Source organism: Anabrus simplex, chromosome 4, assembly GCF_040414725.1.
Source record: "Anabrus simplex isolate iqAnaSimp1 chromosome 4, ASM4041472v1, whole genome shotgun sequence".
Taxonomy (NCBI): Eukaryota; Metazoa; Arthropoda; class Insecta; order Orthoptera; family Tettigoniidae; genus Anabrus; species Anabrus simplex.
Genome location: NC_090268.1, coordinates 130,483,703 through 130,502,023, shown reverse-complemented (window position 1 = coordinate 130,502,023; position 18,321 = coordinate 130,483,703). Strand labels below are relative to the sequence as shown.

General features: G+C 42.5%; 1 protein-coding gene across 1 annotated transcript in view; it reads left to right on the top strand.

The window, feature by feature from the left end:
• Dhit (Double hit) overlaps positions 1-18,321 on the top strand; it is a 1,255,395-nt gene that overhangs the window by 1,128,599 nt on the left and 108,475 nt on the right. Inside the window, exon 6 of the mRNA XM_067145213.2 lies at positions 10,834-10,895. Within this exon, the coding sequence (XP_067001314.1) occupies positions 10,834-10,895 (62 nt within the window). The remainder of the gene's footprint in view (positions 1-10,833; positions 10,896-18,321) is intronic.

Genomic DNA, 18,321 nt, shown 5'->3' with positions numbered 1-18,321 from the left:
ATTGATTGATTGATTGATTGATCGATTGATTGATTGATCGATTGATCGATTGATTGATTGATTGATCGATTGATTGATTGATCGATTGATCGATTGATTGATTGATTGATCGATTGATCGATTGATTGATTGATTGATTGATTGATTGATTGATTGATTGATTGACAAGTAAGTGGAAGCAATGCCAGGACTCAGCTAAGAGCCCCGTGGTCGTCAATCCACACTCCCAAGTTGAGAGCCCCTTGGGCCCCTGTTAGTCGCCTCTTACGACAGGCAGGGGATACCGCGGGTGTATTCTACATATGCGTCCCCCACCCGCAGGGGGTATGCATTACTTTTGCAGCCTTTAATTGACTTTCTCATGTTTTTAATATTTATAATACGTACATACATTAAAAGCCTCTATGTAAATTTCTCCTCTTTTATTGAAATTTCGCTACATAGGCTAGCAGACGAATGCCTTTGAAAACGTCTTGTTCTAAATATTTCTCTATATACTGTTTGATAATATTCTTCAAGTCAACATACATTTTCTTTCTTTTGATGATGCTTGTTGTCTAAAGGGGCCTAAGATCTAAAGTCATCGGCCCCTAACGGTACGAGATGGACGACATGATATGATAATTAAAATTTTAAAATGTATTCACTGACTAGAATTTAAAACAAATGAATATGAATAATTATGGTGAAATTAAAATAATCAGTGGATTTAATTCGGTAAAAATCGGTCAAATGAAAGAAGATAGGTTATGGTAGAACAAGACATTATCTTAAAATTCAATTACATACCATGCAAAACACATTAAAACAGACAAACACACACTAAAACAGAGTCAAATTAATAAAACGTAGTGAACAATAATACGAAAACTAATACGAAACTCTACTTTTATATATGATAAAACAGACCACTATCCCTCATAAAACCTATGACGAGGTCTGCTGACAGCTCGTCATCTCGCCGATTGAGGGAGATAGTACACGGGAGTTTTAGACTACGGCGCGGATCGACCATGTCCACGCACTCCGTAATGATGTGTACCACGGTAAGATGATGGCCGTAAGTACACACCGGAGGGGGTTCTCCTTTCAGTAAATAGGAGTGCGTTAGTACGCCGTGGCCGATCCGAAGACGACATAATACCACTGCTTCCCTCCGAGAAGCCCGAAGGGAAGTCCTCCATACCTGCTCTGTACCTCTTATCGCTCTCAGCTTATTGGGAAGTGGAGTGGCCTGCCACTCCATCTCCCAATGGAACATAACCAAATGTATCAGCTGAGAGCGAATATCACTTGCTGGAACCTTGTAAGGCAACGGGGGCAATGCAACTGCCTCCTTGGCACCCTTATCTCCCAACTCGTTTCCCTCTACACACATATGGCTTCATGATGATGATGCTTGTTGTTTAAAAGGGCCTAACATCGAGGTCATCGGCCCGTAATGGTACGAAATGAAATAACAAAAAATTCAAATTCATCCACTGATCAAAATAAAATAAAAAATATCATGAAGAATGAATGGATGGACATGAACCCTACAAAAAATACAAAAACAAAGAAACAAACAAAAACAGCGGATCAGACTCAAAAAGAAGGTAGTTATTTAGAGTATTACTGACCAAGGGACGATTTATAAAGCACAATGATGCTTGATGGCTGAAGGGGTGCTAAATTCACGTCTAAGGCCCCACAGAATGGTACATGTCGTGAGTAAAGTAGAACCATGGTATCTGTCATTTTGGGGTACTGATCAAAAGTAGCGAAGACTCACGGTGGTCCACACACGATGGTACTACTCACAAGTATTGCAATTTGTACAGGGAATGCAGGCCTATGGTGTTTCTCACATAATGGCGCCACTCAGAGCCAACGCAAACCGGTAAGGTTCCTCACCTAGGTGTACTAGTCACGGGCGCCGGTATACCCGTGGTGTTCCTCACATAGTGGGTACCAATCACAGGCAAAGCTGACCCACGGTGCCGCACATATAGCGGTACAACTCACAGGCTACGCCCAGACCCGCGGTGTTGTCCACATGGGTACAACGCACGAGTACTGGAATCCACCAGGCCAGGCTTCTTACTGCAACTAATCACAAACCTATTTCGTACCAATGTAGTGATACTACTCGCAAGTACATGCAACCCATGGTGTTCCCCGCATGATGGTACGAATCAAGAGTAGTTTCATGGTTCTAATTCAATCATTCCTTGGTCGCCCCTTGTAGTCGCCTCTTACGACAGGCAGGGGATACCGCGGGTGTATTCTACATGTGCGTCCCCCACCCGCAGGGGGTAGTGTGTTTGGTCGGCGAGAGGTATTTTATTTCCCTCAAGTCCGCCGGCAAGCCGGTTAGGACCCCTCCTATCCGCCACCTGGGGCGCGCCACGTGGGAGTATCACCTCTCCCCCTGCTACGCCTGCGTAGCAGGTTCGTGGCCCATGTGGCTTGGGAGACACATAAATGCGATTCTGCTGCCGGTATCCGAACACCCGGCCAGCAGGTCCTGGATACGCTGTATCACACGGTGCCGAGGAAGACAGGTATCAATAGACTGGTGCCACTCATGAGCAACGCAAACACATGGTGTTCCTCACCTAAGTGTACTAATCACGGGCGCCGGTATTCCCGTGGTGTTCCTCATATAGTGGGTACTAATCACAGGCAACGCCCAGACCCGTGGTGTTTCTCACAATGGTATTAATCACGTGTACTGGAATACCCACACATACTCACTTTCTGTTGCTACTAATCGCAAACCTGTTGTATACCTAATGTAGCAGTACTACTCGCAAGTAAAAGTGACCGCGTGTAGGTACTAATCAAAAGTAGGTTCATGGTTCTAATACAAATCATCCCTTGACCGCCCCTTTTAGTCGCATCTTACGACAGGCAGAGGATACCGTAGGTGTAGTCTTCGTCTGCGTCCCCATCCACAGGGGATAGGCAGAGAGATAAAAGGAAATAGAAGGGATCCGTCACTTCGAAAAGTGAAGGTAAATGGACAAAAAAGGCAAGGGCCACGAAAGGCGTGAAAATGAAAGACCCCCTAGCCCTCGCAAACCTAATAGTGTCGGGGTCGGAAAAGAACAAGAGTTGACCAAGGGAGGTTGCATAGGATAGATGACATTGAGGTGCCTGGTACAAGTAAGCGGCAGCAATGCCAGGACTCAGCTACGGGCCCCGTGGCGCCAACCCATGCTCCCAAGCCCTGGGGTCCCATTTAGTCCCCTCTTACGACAGGCAGGGGATAGCATGGGTGCATTCAACTGCACCTACCCACAGGGGTTCTCCTTTAAGTAATGGTGAGTACTATTAGCTGCCATCCTCCGAGGCAGGGTCGATTCCTGTACTTCCAGCATGTAAGATTGACAGGAGGGCTGCTGTGTGGCTAACAGTGTACAAGCCGCAACAAGGACACGTGTTCTTTGAGTTGACTGATGCTGACATAAGTGTTGGTGAGAGAAGCGAGCAGTGGGCGGAGATCAATAATAATAATAATAATAATAATAATAATAATAATAATAATAATAATAATAATAATAACAATAATAATAATTCCCAGACCGTTTTTCATATCGACTATGCTCTCTTCCTCTGGATTCAAGTTAAGGACATGTTCATAATAATTGACAGAAAAAAACTCATAAAAACTTCAATCCCACAAAGTTATGTTGACTAGACATGTTTCAAATTTCACTTGAACGCATTCTATAATTGCTATTCTCACTTTATTAGAGAACAAAATAGTCTTCTTATTCACACTACGATGTTTATGATATCCCTCACAACACATTTGTTTCGCTAACGTTTAATTACTGAAAGGAGCTTCAATTTAGAAGTTTTATGAGAGATTTCGTGACTTAATTTCTTTCTTACCATTAATATTCCTTGTTATATTTTCTTCCTTGAAGCTACTTTAGTATATATCTTTGTAGAACGACGAATGAGGTAATGAGAGAACTGTCTTTGAAGAAAGTCATTCGACAAGTTTCCATGAGAAATAACCTAAACATGACGACTCTTTTAACAGTTAATGGGCTTTCTCTTCTTTCTTCACTAGTTGCTAACGTACGACAAAAGAAAAATAAGAATAAGATACGCACTCTTCAGTTTGAATTACAAATTAAGTTATAAGTTGTTTAATGGCGCAAATAAAAGTCGTCTCTTAATAGTGAAAGACCAGTCAAATTCCACGTCATAAATGTCAAAATTTGAGATTTATATTAGAGCACATACAATAGAACAAAACTTACTTTTCTTAGTCTTGTCACTTCCCTTTTTACAACCTCAATCCATGTTTGTAAGCAAAAAGGGACTTGCCATGAACTCAAATTATGTTATTAGTGGTGTTTTAAGAGGAAGTGCAACTGGGCAACCATCCTCAACTAAAACCAATCGGAGGGAAAAACTGGAAGGGGTCAAACACTTCGAAATATGAAGGTATTGGCCAAAGAAAGACAAGGGCCACGGAGGGCGTGAAAACGGAAAGCTCCCTAGACCTATATACGTAATACGGTCGGGGTCAGAAAAGAACAAGAGTTGAGCAATGGAGGCCGGAGAGGATAGATGAAAGTGAGATGCCTGACACAAGTAAGTGGAAACAATGCCAGGATGTAGCTAAGGGCGCCGTGGTCGCCAACCCACTATCCCAAGTTAAGATAACCTAGGGCGAGGCCGTCTGTAATATTGCAATACTTATCTTTCAAACTTATTTTGTGTTGAAACATTACTGGTTTTCTATTAAGTTTGACTGGAGCATGTACAGGAAATGGTGGAATAAAAATACTTAATACAGGTGACAATTCTTCGATATTCTTAACCAGTGTCAAATTGTTTAAGGACTTCGCAGTAACTATCAGTGGTACAATCGCATAAGTCACATAGTTTTTAAGATGGAAAATTCACCAAAATCTTTCTTCTGTAATTGTTCTTCGAACAATGCAAGTCCATCTTACAAGCAGGAATTCTGTCCCACATAGCACCAATCAACATATTTTCGCCTTGCAAAGAATCATTTAAATCACCCAAATAGTTTGTAATGTCGGCCTAAAGGACAAGCTCAGCAACCCATCAAGTGCGTTCTTATATCACCCTTGTCGCAAAGGCAGAGGGTAGTGGAGAGATCAGCTCCTGACAGATATGGAGAAGTGATATAGTGCTCTCTAGTCCCGAAACGCTGAGCTGGAATTGCTTGGTTTACTATATATGTCAGCAAACCCCGAACCATTTGATAAGCAACCCGCAAAACCAGCAAACACCGTGTATTTCGGACCAAACCGGTAGACGGAAGCACATATGTAGGCGGCTCTTGCTAATTCTTAGACAAATACTGATTGCAGTGTGCATGTACTTCAGACCATAATAAACAAATCATAAATTACAATTTTTTACTTTTCATTGCACGTCTTTTACACCCTTTGATCGACTAATACCTTCAATATTTAGTTGTAGGACTTTGATGTTGTTCCCAATCGTTTTTGTCATGGGCCACTGAAAAGAGCCTTTCAAGTTAGAAGAAGTGGTGGTGGTTATTGTTTTAAGAGGAAGTACAACTAGGCAACCATCCTCTATATAACACTAATTCGACAGAAAGAAGTAGAAGGGATCCGAAACTTCGAAAAATTAAGATATCGGCCAACGAAAGGCAAGGGCCACGAAGGGCGTAAAAATGAAAGACTCTCTAAGCCCTCGATACTTAATACCGTCGGGGTCGGAAAAGAACAAGAGTTGACCATGGGAGGTTAGACAGGATAGGTGAAAGTCAGAAGCGTGGCACAAATAAGTCGCCAACCCACGCTCCAAAGTTCAGAGCCCCCGGGGCCCCTATTAGTCGCCTCTTACGAAAAGCAAGGAATACCGTGGGTGTTATTCTACCGCCCCAACACACAGGAGGACAAGTTAGAATGTCGGCGGATGCAGAGTAGGTCTCGGCCCACGAGTGGCCACGGCTGGTTCGTGGTCTAACAGCTCTGCACTCCGACCAGCCAACCGAGCGGCCACATCTATACCGTGGCTCTAACTCCTCTGTATTTGGGAGACGGAGAGGGGCTGGTCCCTGCCGTCGGCTGTCCTGAGAATGGTTTTCCGTGGTTTTCCTTTCTCCAGCACTAAGGTGAATGCCGGGACATTTCCTAGTATAGACTGCGGCCGCCAACCCTCTCACCTTCTACGCACATCTCCTGGCCTGAGAGACGGCGTCAGACGCCCGCCTCTCGCTTCAGGGGAGGAATAAAACATTATTGCCATGAGACAATAGACAGTGAAACTGAAAAAACGCTTGGAGATGATCTGGCCATCCTTGAAAGCTATTTCTTGAAGTAGAGACTTAATCCAAGCTCAACGGGTTTTTTTTTTTGTTTTTTTTTTTGTTTTTTTGTTTTTTTGCTTTACGTCGCACAACACAGATATGTCTTATGGCGACGATGGGATAGGAAAGGCCTAGGAAGTGGAAGGAAGTGGCCGTGGCCTTAATTAAGGTACAGCCCCGGCATTTGACTGGTGTAAAAATGGTGATGATTATGATGACGCTTGTTGTTTAAAGGGGCATAACATCGAGGTCATCGGCCCCTAATGGTACGAAATGAAATAACAAAAATTTCAAATTCATCCACTTACCAAAATAAAATAAAAAATGTCATGAAGAATGAATAGATGGACATGAACCCAACAAAAAACAAAAAACAGTGGATCAGACTCAAAAAAAGGTCGTAAATAATAGTATTACTGACCAAGGGACCACTTATAAAGCACAATGATGCTTGATGTCTAAAGGGGTGCAAAATCCACGTCTAAGGCGCCACAGAATGATACATGTCGCGAGTAAAGTAGAACCATAGTATTTGTTATGTTGGGGTACTAATCAAAAGTAGCGAAGACTCACGGTGTTCCACACAAGATGGTACTACTCACAAGTATTGTAATTCGTACAGCTAACGCAGAACTATGGTGTTTCTCACACAATGGCACCACTCATAGCCAACACAAACCGATGAGGTTCTTCACCTAGGTGTACTAACCACACTATCCCGTGGTGTTCCTCACATAGTGGGTACGAATCACATGCAACGCAGACCCACGATGTCGCTCATATAGTGGTACTACTCGCAAGAACAGGCAACCTATGGTGTTCCCCGCGTGATGGTACGAATCAAAAATAGTTTCATGGTTCTAATTCAATTATCCTTTGGTCGCCCCTTTTAGTCGCCTCTCACGACAGACACGGGATACCGTGGGTGTATTATTCGTCTGCGTCCCCCACCCACAGGGGGTAAAGTGAGAGAGAAGAAGAAAGAAGGGATTCGTCACTTCGAAAGATGAAGTAACGGGCAAAGAAAGGCAAGGGCCGCGAAGGGCGTAAAATGAAAGAGTCCCTAGGCCTCGAATGCTCTAATACCGTCGGGGTCGGATAAGAGCAAGAGTTGACCAAGGGAGGTCGGGCAGGATGGACGAAAGTGAGGAGCCTGGCACAAGTAAGTGGAAGCAATGCCAGGACTCGGCTAAAGGCCCCATGGTCGCCAATCCACACTCTCAAGTTGAGAGCTCCTTGGGCCCCTTTAGACGCCTCTTACGACAGGCAGGGGATACCGTGGGTGTATTCTTCATCTGCGTCCCCCACCCACAGTGGGTAGTGTGTTTGGTCCGCGAGAGGTATTTTATTTCCCTCAAGTCCGCCGGCAAGCCGGTTAGGACCCCCTATCCGCCACCTGGTACGCGGCACGTGGGAGTATCACCTCTCCCCCTGCTACGTCAGCGTAGTAGGTTCGCGGGGTGTGAAAATGGGAAACTACGGAAAACCATCTCCAGGGCTGCCGACAGTGGGGCTCGAACCAAGCTCAACTATACGGTATATTGTTTTCATCTCAACAACAAATTGGCATACAACGTCATTCAAGTACCCATTGGGGAAACAGTAAATTTCCTAAATATTTGGAAGTAACCCTGTTTCACATCCCTTCTTTCAGGAAACACCTTGAGAATACAGCAGTTAAAATAACAGGTCGCAACAACATCCTCGACAAACTTTCTGGTACATCGTGGGCACCTCTCCATAAACACAAAGAACCCCTGTTGTCTAGTACGACCAAACAGTCCTAACGTGGACGTGAAGCTATTTGGCACCCAACTCAACAACACCATGCGGAAGATTAGCGAAATCATCAGACCCGCTCCCACATATTGGCTTCCTGTCCTCAGCCACATTATGCCACCTCACCTGCGGAGAAAAGTCACTCATGTCAAAGAATATTTTTTGACATGAGCGACTCTAATCTGGACATACCCATTCACGGCAACATCCTAGACCTTCAGAGGAGCAGGCTGAAGTCCACAAATCCACCTATTGTTTATGCCCAGGAACTAACTGAGAACCTCTTAAATCCATTCAATGAATGGAAAGGGGAGTGAACTACCAACACCGACCATCTGCTTTGGCCTCTGCACAGCAAAAACAGCCCTGATCCAAAATTTCATCTCGCAAGGAAGACATTGTCCACTCTAAGTAGGATCCGCACAAATGCCGGAATCTGCGCAGAGTCCTTATTCAGACGGAGCAAAGATTCTTCCTCCCCAGTGTGACCGTGGTACTCCTTCCCAGTCTATACAACACATCACATTCGAGTGGACTGCGGACCTACGATGGTGTTCCATCGGACTTCGTTCAGGCCACACCTTCTGTGATACAGTGGCTGGATCGTTAGGATTTAAGAATATAGATATGTTGTTCTTTCTTGCCATGTGTATTTATGTATATATTGTATATAGTACTTTTTGACATCTTTCAATCAGTACTGAAGTTCTGCATATAATAGCCATAAGATAAATAATAACAACATATATTACATTTGCTATTATTTTACTAAAATCGCACGAATGAACGCTGACCTCAGACAGTGCCATCTCTTGTAGTCTGCGCGAAGGTCAAGTACCACATGTGATGGTGGTGGTGATTTTTGTTTTAAGAGGAAGTACAACTAGGCAACCATCCTCTATATAACAGAAAAAATTGAAGGGATCCGACAATTCGAAAAATGAAGGTATCGGCCAAAGGAAAACAATGGCTACGAAGGGCACAAAAAAGAAAGACTCCCTAGGCCTCGCAACCTAATAGCATCGGGGTCGGAAAAGAACAAGAGTTGACCTAGGGAGGTCGGATAGGATAGATGAAAGTGAGGAGCCTGGCACAAGTAATTGGAAGCAATGCCAGGAACCAGCTAAGGGCCCCGTGGTCGCCAATCCACGCTCCCAAGTTAGGAACCACTGCATCCCCTTTTAGTCACCTCTTACGACAGGCAGGTGATGCCGTGGATGTATTATACTACCTCACCCTCAGGTTGAGATCTGGCAGTGTGAAGACGTGAGTTTCATTAGACTGCACCACGATTATAGAATCCCAGAATTTGAGCAAGGCGTTCAACCAGGTATAGTAATAACAGCGATACATCCGCAGTGGCTGATACAGTGGTGTTTTTGGGCCCAACTGTTATGGCATTGTTACTCTTTTCAATATAAGACATTAATTCCTTAGGTTTATACCTGGGGTTTCGTTACACGCTGTATACATCTTGAAAATCTACAATAAATTCGGTACTGCATGAAGATGATGACCACAACGGCTTCCATCCTAAACGAAACATAAACCCAATTACGTATCATGATCAAACAGCGAAGCCTTAACTAGAATGTGGTGACGTGCTTCAATTCGTCCGAATCACAGAGATTCCAGCACAGCCACAAATTCTCCATACATCGAGCACATCGGTCATGCAGAATGAACCCACAGCTTACATTCCCGTCCGTTTATGGACCTCACTGGTTAACAACCCACGAGAAGGATCACTAATGAATGAACATTTCTAATTAACAAGAGCAGTTGGAATCTGAGGTACAAAAATCGTATCTTTTATATTGGGAGAAAGTTGCGTTCAAACCATGTTTGTTGGTTTTAGAGGGAAACGAGCAGTATTTTCATTGTCCACATATCACAGAAATATTAATGAGGAAGTCCGCCTATCGAATGTACTTAAGAGCACCTGAACAAGACGTAGAGGATCGCACTTTGATTTGGTGCTCAGGGTAAAATATTCATTGGACATGACGATAGACCCACATTTATAGTGTTTCTATCGTCTTCTCGTCAACTGTCTTAAAATAATTAGCAATAGCACCATATTTTCCAGCTTACTTTGTACTTTGGTGATGGTCCTGTTTTTTCATTCCTACTTGTGCTTGGTCAGATATCAATTACAATGACAGCAGTATATTAGAGAATATGTTAGAGAATGAGGCTTTTACAGCCGAATTTTGGACAGAGGCACTGGAAATCTGACTTGATGTGTTTTACAGAATACAGATATTGCGACCAAATATACTGCATGATGTTCAGGCATACATAAATAAGTTTCACAAAGCATGAAACACATCTCAGGGTGAGAGCCAAATTCCAGATGTTAGAAAACTAGTCCTTAAAGGGTTAAAGTGCAGGGACATTCTGGATGTCTACTTTATTATTGGCAAGTTTGATAAAAATGGGTTAGCGTTTTTGCGTTTATTGAGTCCAAACCGAAGGACACATAAAACTTTGAAAATGATGGTTATCCTCTCCACATCATGTATATTACCAATCGTCTCAAAATTGGGAGACAATGGGGGGGGTGGGAAACGAATGTACGGATAGAGCCTATATTCTTATTATCTTAGCACGACTGTGTAAGTGTATTACATTGTTACTCACAGACATAACTATTTAAAACTTATATTTCTAATGAAAGCAATGGAGTTAATAATTTAATGCCCAGAAAAGAACTAAAATGTACACTTGTTCTATTGTTTCAGTCCTTCGTTGGACGAAATCCGTAGCTGGGGCAAGTCGTTCGACAAACTCATGAGAAGTTCAGGTAAGTCATTATGGGAATAGTTGATCAAATTATTTACTAATGTCTTAAATTACATTATTCCAAAAACAGTTTCATTTATTGGTCAAAGTTATATATACTGTATATACAGGGTGTACCAAAACTCGACGGCAAAAGTTTAGGAATGGATTCCTCACACAGAGAAAAGAAAAAAAATATGACAACATTGGTCCGGTAACGTATACTTACATATTTATTCAAATATTGTGACACAAATTAATGTTAGTAATAATTTACATGTCCTGTTTGCTACAAAATAATTCGAAACACCGGCTACAATTCTTACATAAGTAATCATGTTGTGAATGAATCTGATGTGAGTCTTAAAATACCTTAGATCTCACATATGATATCCGATAATCTTTGAGCTTAGCCGTTTCCGATAACAGGTCTGTGTCCCATTCGACAATTAACTACGTTAGAGGGCACACCGTGTCCTCTCCGCAGTTCCCTGTAATTCCTGATAATATTAACGGCAATATCCTCACTCCCTAGCGGTCAACGCTCATCGTCTCCATCGGACAAGTCATCCAGCCTTCTGATTGGTTGACTGGCTTGCCAATAGTCTTTTGTACTTCGCGTGGGTCCTGTTCGGGCTTAAATTGTGTGTCTCGTCGTGGAGACACCACTTTAAAAACTGTACTTGCCACACATTTAAGCCAGGCAGGTCCAAACCTAATTAAAAAGGTCCACCTTCGGGTGTGTGACCAATCCTCCCCCCCCCCCCCTCGTCAGCAAGACCGGCCTTTGGCCCTTGGTCCACTACGCAGGCAATTAAAGCTTGCGATAGGTAGGATCACAAGACTCCATAAATCTGGTACACCACTCACTAACACAGCAAAAATGTCACTTCCTCGTGACATAGGCACTCATACAGCCACTACTAATGGGGCATGTGATTTGTCGAGGGCGCCGCACATGTCCTGCACGATACCTCACCAGATTTACCCGCTACCTCCAACACTGCCTCCTCTTCCCAACCTACTGATGAAATTGAACTCACAATGAGCCAATACAAAAAACGTGTGTATCAGGAATATCTTAAATCTAAAGCAGATAATTCCAGTAACAGAAATTCTGCAGTTAAAGCCTTATTCCATAAAACGGGTATTAAAATTAAGAATGTAAAACTCACTAAAGCCTCAGTCAGCATGGCTAAGGATAGATCATCTACTCAAGTATCTACTATGGACGTTTCTAATCAATCTCCATCCTCACTCAGTCCACCCCGTTCTCCTAGAGCGAATAGAAGACAGGCTGTTATCGACGAAGATGGTTTTGAATACCCACTACTTTGCAAAACCGCCAAATTGAATGTAGAGCCGATTATAATTCCCACAGAAACAGTTAATAATTTCACTCCACTTCAAGAAGAGATGGAACTGGCAACAACTCAGGACAATTCCACCATCACTAACACCAATCAGACTCCTAACATTAAAAGGCCACCTCCCATAACTATTAAAGATGATCCTCTTTCCTATTCTTTAAGAAGGGCCTTCTTAAAAGCAAATATACACGGTACATTCATTGCAAGAGTTATTAAAAAAGGATTAACCCGATACTACATTGATGATAGGAACGATTACTTTAATGTAATTAAAGCACTAAAACATGATGAGGTTAACTCCTTCACTCAATCCGCCGAGCCAGCCACAACCTTTACTGTAATAGTGAGACATTTACCAATCGACACGGATCCTGAAGAGATCACGACAGCTCTCACTGGAAAGGGATACCCAGTCTACCAGACTATACAGCTATCTAAAACTTATGTCAACAAAAATCCCGAAGATCCCCAGAATGACGTGAAAGAAAGAAAGAAAATACCTCTCTTCTCCGTTACTATTAAAGCTACTGATAACGCCAAAAAAATATTCGATGAGACCACTCTACTGGATCTCCGAGTAACCTTTGAGAAACCACAAACTCCTATCGGTCCTCCTATTTGTAAAAGATGTCAAAGGACGGGCCATACCCAAAAGAACTGTTATATGACACGAAGCTGTGTCAAGTGTCCAGGGCCACATAGCACTGCGGAATGTTTGATTAACACACCCAGTGATTTTAAATGTGTTAACTGCAAGGGTAACCACACTGCTTATTATAAGGGTTGCCCTGCTATAATCAAGGCTATTGAAAACAGGAAAAATGCACTTAAGAAAACTACACCTTCAACTACCTTCTCTATACGTCAGGAGGATTTTCCACCCCTCCCAACACCCCATTTAGTTCAAAAAATCGCTCAATTACCACAATAAAATATTAAAATGACTGAAAAATCTCCATCAACCTTCAAGGTGACGTCAGCCGACTCCAGCCGATCACAATCAATCACTGTAAGTACCAGCCAATCACAGCGCTCTCAGTCTACCGCTGGTATTAAACCAACTTTCAATAAAGCAGTAACACAACAGCAACAACCGACTGCCAGGATTATGGCCCCTAAATCATATATTTCACAATCTTCACATATGAGCCCAGTAAATGTAACATATCCAACTCTACCATCAACTAGACAGGAGGCATTACAGCTCCTTGCCACCATACCCCCAGATCAGCATTACTTCACCCTCATGAATCATTTATACACTTCAGGCATTGCACAGAGAATTAACAATATACTTCTGGACTTAATTTACCCGCCCCCAGGTATGACATTAGAACATATGGTCTACAGACACCTCTTCTCATACCCGCATGGACAGTAATCTCAACAGTGTGCTTAACCAATCAGAAATCTTCACAAACTCTCATAGCCAATCACAGCTCCCCAGGAAAATCTACTGGAATTCTGATGGCATTAGAAGCAAAAAAAGAAGAATTTCGGCAAATTTTACAATCCTATCAAATTGATGTTGCTCTAATCAGTGAAACATTACTCAAACCGACCGCTAAATTTACTATACCTGGCTATAAAATAACCAGACAGGACAGAATAGGCGATGGCGGGGGGCTAGCCATCGCACTTAAATCCAAGTATAAGTATAGTGACTTCCTCCTCCCAACTCTTCAACGTCTTGAAGCATTGGCTATCAAATTATTTACAAAACAAGGTCCACTTATCCTAATAACAGTCTATCGGCAGCCAAGACCTAAAGTCCATATTACTGATCTGAAAAACATATTAAATAACGGCTATCCCACTATAGTGGCAGGGGACTTGAACGCCAAGCAGACCTTTTGGAATTCCACACTAATTAATACGCCAGGCAGGAAAATTATGGACTTCTGCTCTCACATACATACCATTTCAAGCCAATCAACATCCTGATGTCCTGGATATTGCGCTCGTACAAGACTTCCCCCATCAAATCGAACTCCAGTCCCTTTGGCTCACTGATTCTGATCACAATCCAGTACTAATGACAATAGATCATGAGATCCAACTACAACAAAAAATCACTCCAACATTATCAACACGAGACACATTAACTGGACCAATTTTAATAAATATATGAATGAATACACAGACAAAATCACCTTTAATCTAAATTCTCCTGATGAAATAGATCGAGCTGTAGTCACTTTCACACAAATGATCAGAAGTGCTGCCACAGCTGCAAAAGCACCTCCAGCTGAAAGGAAATTCTCCACACTTCCTGATAACATCCTACAACTCATCAAATTGAAGAGCATTGCCAGAAAACGCTGGCATATGACTAAGCTCCAACAATATAAACGTACCTATAATCTACTAAGAAGACGATGTGCTGCTGAGATCTTAGAGTTTCGGAATAATGACTGGAATAATACCATCACTAAATTAAGCACTAAAGACAATAGCATTTGGAGAATGGCAAAAGTGATGGTGGTGGTGATTATTGTTTTAAGAGGAAGTACAACTAGGCAACCATCCTCTATATAACACTAATCAGAGGAAAAAAATGGAAGGGATCCGACACTTCGAAAAATGAAGATATCGGCCAAAGGAAGACAAGGGCCACGAAGGGCGTGAAAATGAAAGACTCCCTAGCCCTCGCAAACCTAATAGCGTCGGGGTCAGAAAATAACAAGAGTTGACCAAGGGAGGTCGGATAGGATAGATGAAAGTGAGGAGCCTGACACAAGTAAGTGGAAGCAATGCCAGGACTCAGCTTAGAATGGCAAAAGCCCTTCGAAAAAACCCTATCACCATGCCTACTCTAATAGATGGAACAATCACAGCTAGGTACTACTAATGAAGAAAAAACTGATCTGTTAGCTGACACGCTGCAGAAACAGTTCAGTCCCAATATAGAGCCGCAATATCCAGGATTCACTACTGCCATAGAGGAGGAAGTCACAAAGTTACGTAACAATTTTTCAACTCATAATATCCCCGAAAACCATAATCCTGTTACCTTTCAAGAACTATATAAAATTATTAAAAAATTGCCAAACAATAAAGCTCCAGGCCTTGATGGAATTGGCAATATAATAATTAAAAAGTTACCTCTGAGTGCTTTACATCTACTTTTAAATATCTACAATGCTGATCTCAACATGGGGCACTTTCCCACTTCGTGGAAAATAGCAAGAATTATCACCATTCATAAAAATGGGAAGCCCATGATTAAACCAACATCTTATAGGCCAATCAGCTTGCTAGACCACCTCGGCAAAATTCTTGAACGTCTCATTTACAAAAGGTTCCTCATGAATGCCGACTTTCACAATAAAATTCCCTCGCAGCAATTTGGTTTTCGTAAAGGACACTCAACCGTTCAACAACTCATCCGCATAGTAAACGCCATAACGAAGACTCTCAATACGAAAAGAGGTAGGGGAGTAATATATCTTGATGTAGCCCAAGCCTTTGATAGAGTATGGCATGCTGGCCTAATCTATAAACTCAATTCTCATGGATTATCACCTTATCTATGGAAAATACTCGATGACTATCTCATGAATAGAACTTTCTACACTGAAATTGAGGGTACTAAGTCTACACTTCGTCCTATAACAGCAGGAGTACCGCAAGGCAGTATTATCGGCCCCTACCTCTATCTTCACTTCACCGCAGACACGCCTACTACCAATAAGACCGAACTGGCCCTGTAATTATGCTGATGATACAGCTTTCATGGCTGAATCATTCATGCCTAAAATTGTCATTCGCGACCTGCAGGAAGCTATTGATCATTATCAGTTATGGTGCACTATGTGGAGAGTAAAGATTAACATTTCGAAATCTACGGCAGTGTATTATACTCTACGCTACGAAAGAAAACCCACTACATCAGTTAAAATTAATAATTATCCAATTCCATGGAGCAATGAGGCTAAGTACCTTGGAGTTACATTAGACCGCACATTGACATATAGAACTCACTTTCAGAATATTCTAATGAAATCGAAGAAAGCCTTCGCATGTTTATATCCTGTACTTGCCAGAAACTCTAAGCTAAACGTCAAAAATAAATTACTGATCTATAAATCACTTATTTCATCCATAACCCTCTATGCCTCTACGGTTTGGGGCACTGCTAAACAATGCTACATCCATAGACTGCAAGTTTTTCAGAATAAAATACTACGAATGATTGCCAATGTTCCCTTTCACATTTCCAATAAGACCAGACACACCAATCTAAACATGCCCACCATTAAACAACAAATTACCACTGCAGCAAAACATTTTTATCGTCCTTGCCAGCAACACTCCAGTGATATAATCAAGGAAATTCACGACATAGACAGCACAGTCTATTACAAAAAACTTCACCCCAAAACTCTAATTAATTAGAACACATATCATCTAACACTTTCATCATTTTCCTATACACTGAACCTTCCCAACAATAATATATATCTTACTACTAATATTATGTACACAACATCATAAATTACACCTGAAAAGACCGTAATAATTATTCTACTAATTTTTTCCCATACATCAAAATATTATCACTATCGCAAGCTCTAAATGCCCAATTAAAAAGGAATTAGAGACCACTGGTCGACGTTTCCTATCGAAATCATGGTCGGTCTGTGTCCTTCCAGTAATTGACTAGTGGCGCCCTCTTGCGGATTTATTTTGAGTTCTGCGGCAAGGGCCTAGTAGCATTGTTGCTTGTGCTTTATTTTACACGATACCGTCAAAGTGACTTTTCCAAGTGTGATATGTTGTAACATTTGCAGTGACAGTGACACTCTATCTATTAGTGACTAGTGTTATTTGTGCTCACTTTCTCAGTAGAAGTGAAGTGTCGTGATTAATAGCTGAACAACTATTAAGTTACCATGTCAGGGAGGGAAGATCCCATCCCCAAAAAACTTGACGATTCGGTACCCGCGATTCGCGCGCGCTCTCCGCGGAAAAAACGGTCAAAGAAACGCAACCGCCGCAAAAAATCGTCATCAAACGATTCCATCTCGAAAAATTCCCGTGCGCGTACTTGCTCATCCTCGTACGACTCAGACGATGACAGCCTCGCACAGGCACCCTCCGTACAGTTAACAAACCCTACTACAACTCAGGCTTCATCTCCAAGCGCTAATCCTCAACGGCAACAACATCATCAGCAGCAGCCACAGCAACATCAACAGCAGCGGCAACTCCAACAGCAACCACTCAAAGTATGAGTAGCTTTCCTAGTCTTCCTCTTACCTCTCCCTTCCCCTCTTCACCAATTCATTCTATCCCATATTCTACGGTAGCTGCCTCTTATTCAAACTCTCAACCAGTTCCCCTCATGTCCATCCCACTCCCCAATTATCAAGTATCTCCCCCTAGTACCCCTCAATATAATATCTCCCAATACATGGTCGCTCCCAACCCTACCACCACCGCAATCTCCTATCCTCAACATACATCTTCTTCTCAAGTTCCAACTTCCTGCACTTCAGTGGTGGTGGTGGTGATTATTGTTTTAAGAGGAAGTACAACTAGGCAACCATCCTCTATATAACACTAATCAGAGGAAAGAAATGGTAGGGATCCGACACTTCGAAAAATGAAGATATCGACCAAAGTAAGAGAAGGGCCACGAAGGGCGTGAAAATGAAAGACTCCCTAGCCCTCGCAAACCTAATAGCGTCGGTGTCGGAACAGAACAAGAGTTGACCAAGAGAGGTTGGATAGGATAGGTGAAAGTTAGGAGCCTGGCACAAGTAAGTGGAAGCAATGCCAGGACTCAGCTGAGAGCCCCGTGGACGCCAACCCACGCTCCAAATTTCAGAGCCCCTGAGGCCCCTTTTAGTCGCCTCTTACGACAGGCAGGGGATACCGTGGGTGTTATTCTACCGCCCCCACCCACAGGGGAAACCTGCACTTCGTCCCTCAAGACAACATCTTCGCCTACCGCTTAGCTAACTTCACAGAACCTAGACCAGAATCCAGAAGAATCTCCAACATTCTCAGATCCTTTCTTCCCTCCACATCAATTATTCAAATCATTCCACAAAACCACAGCATCATCCGCAA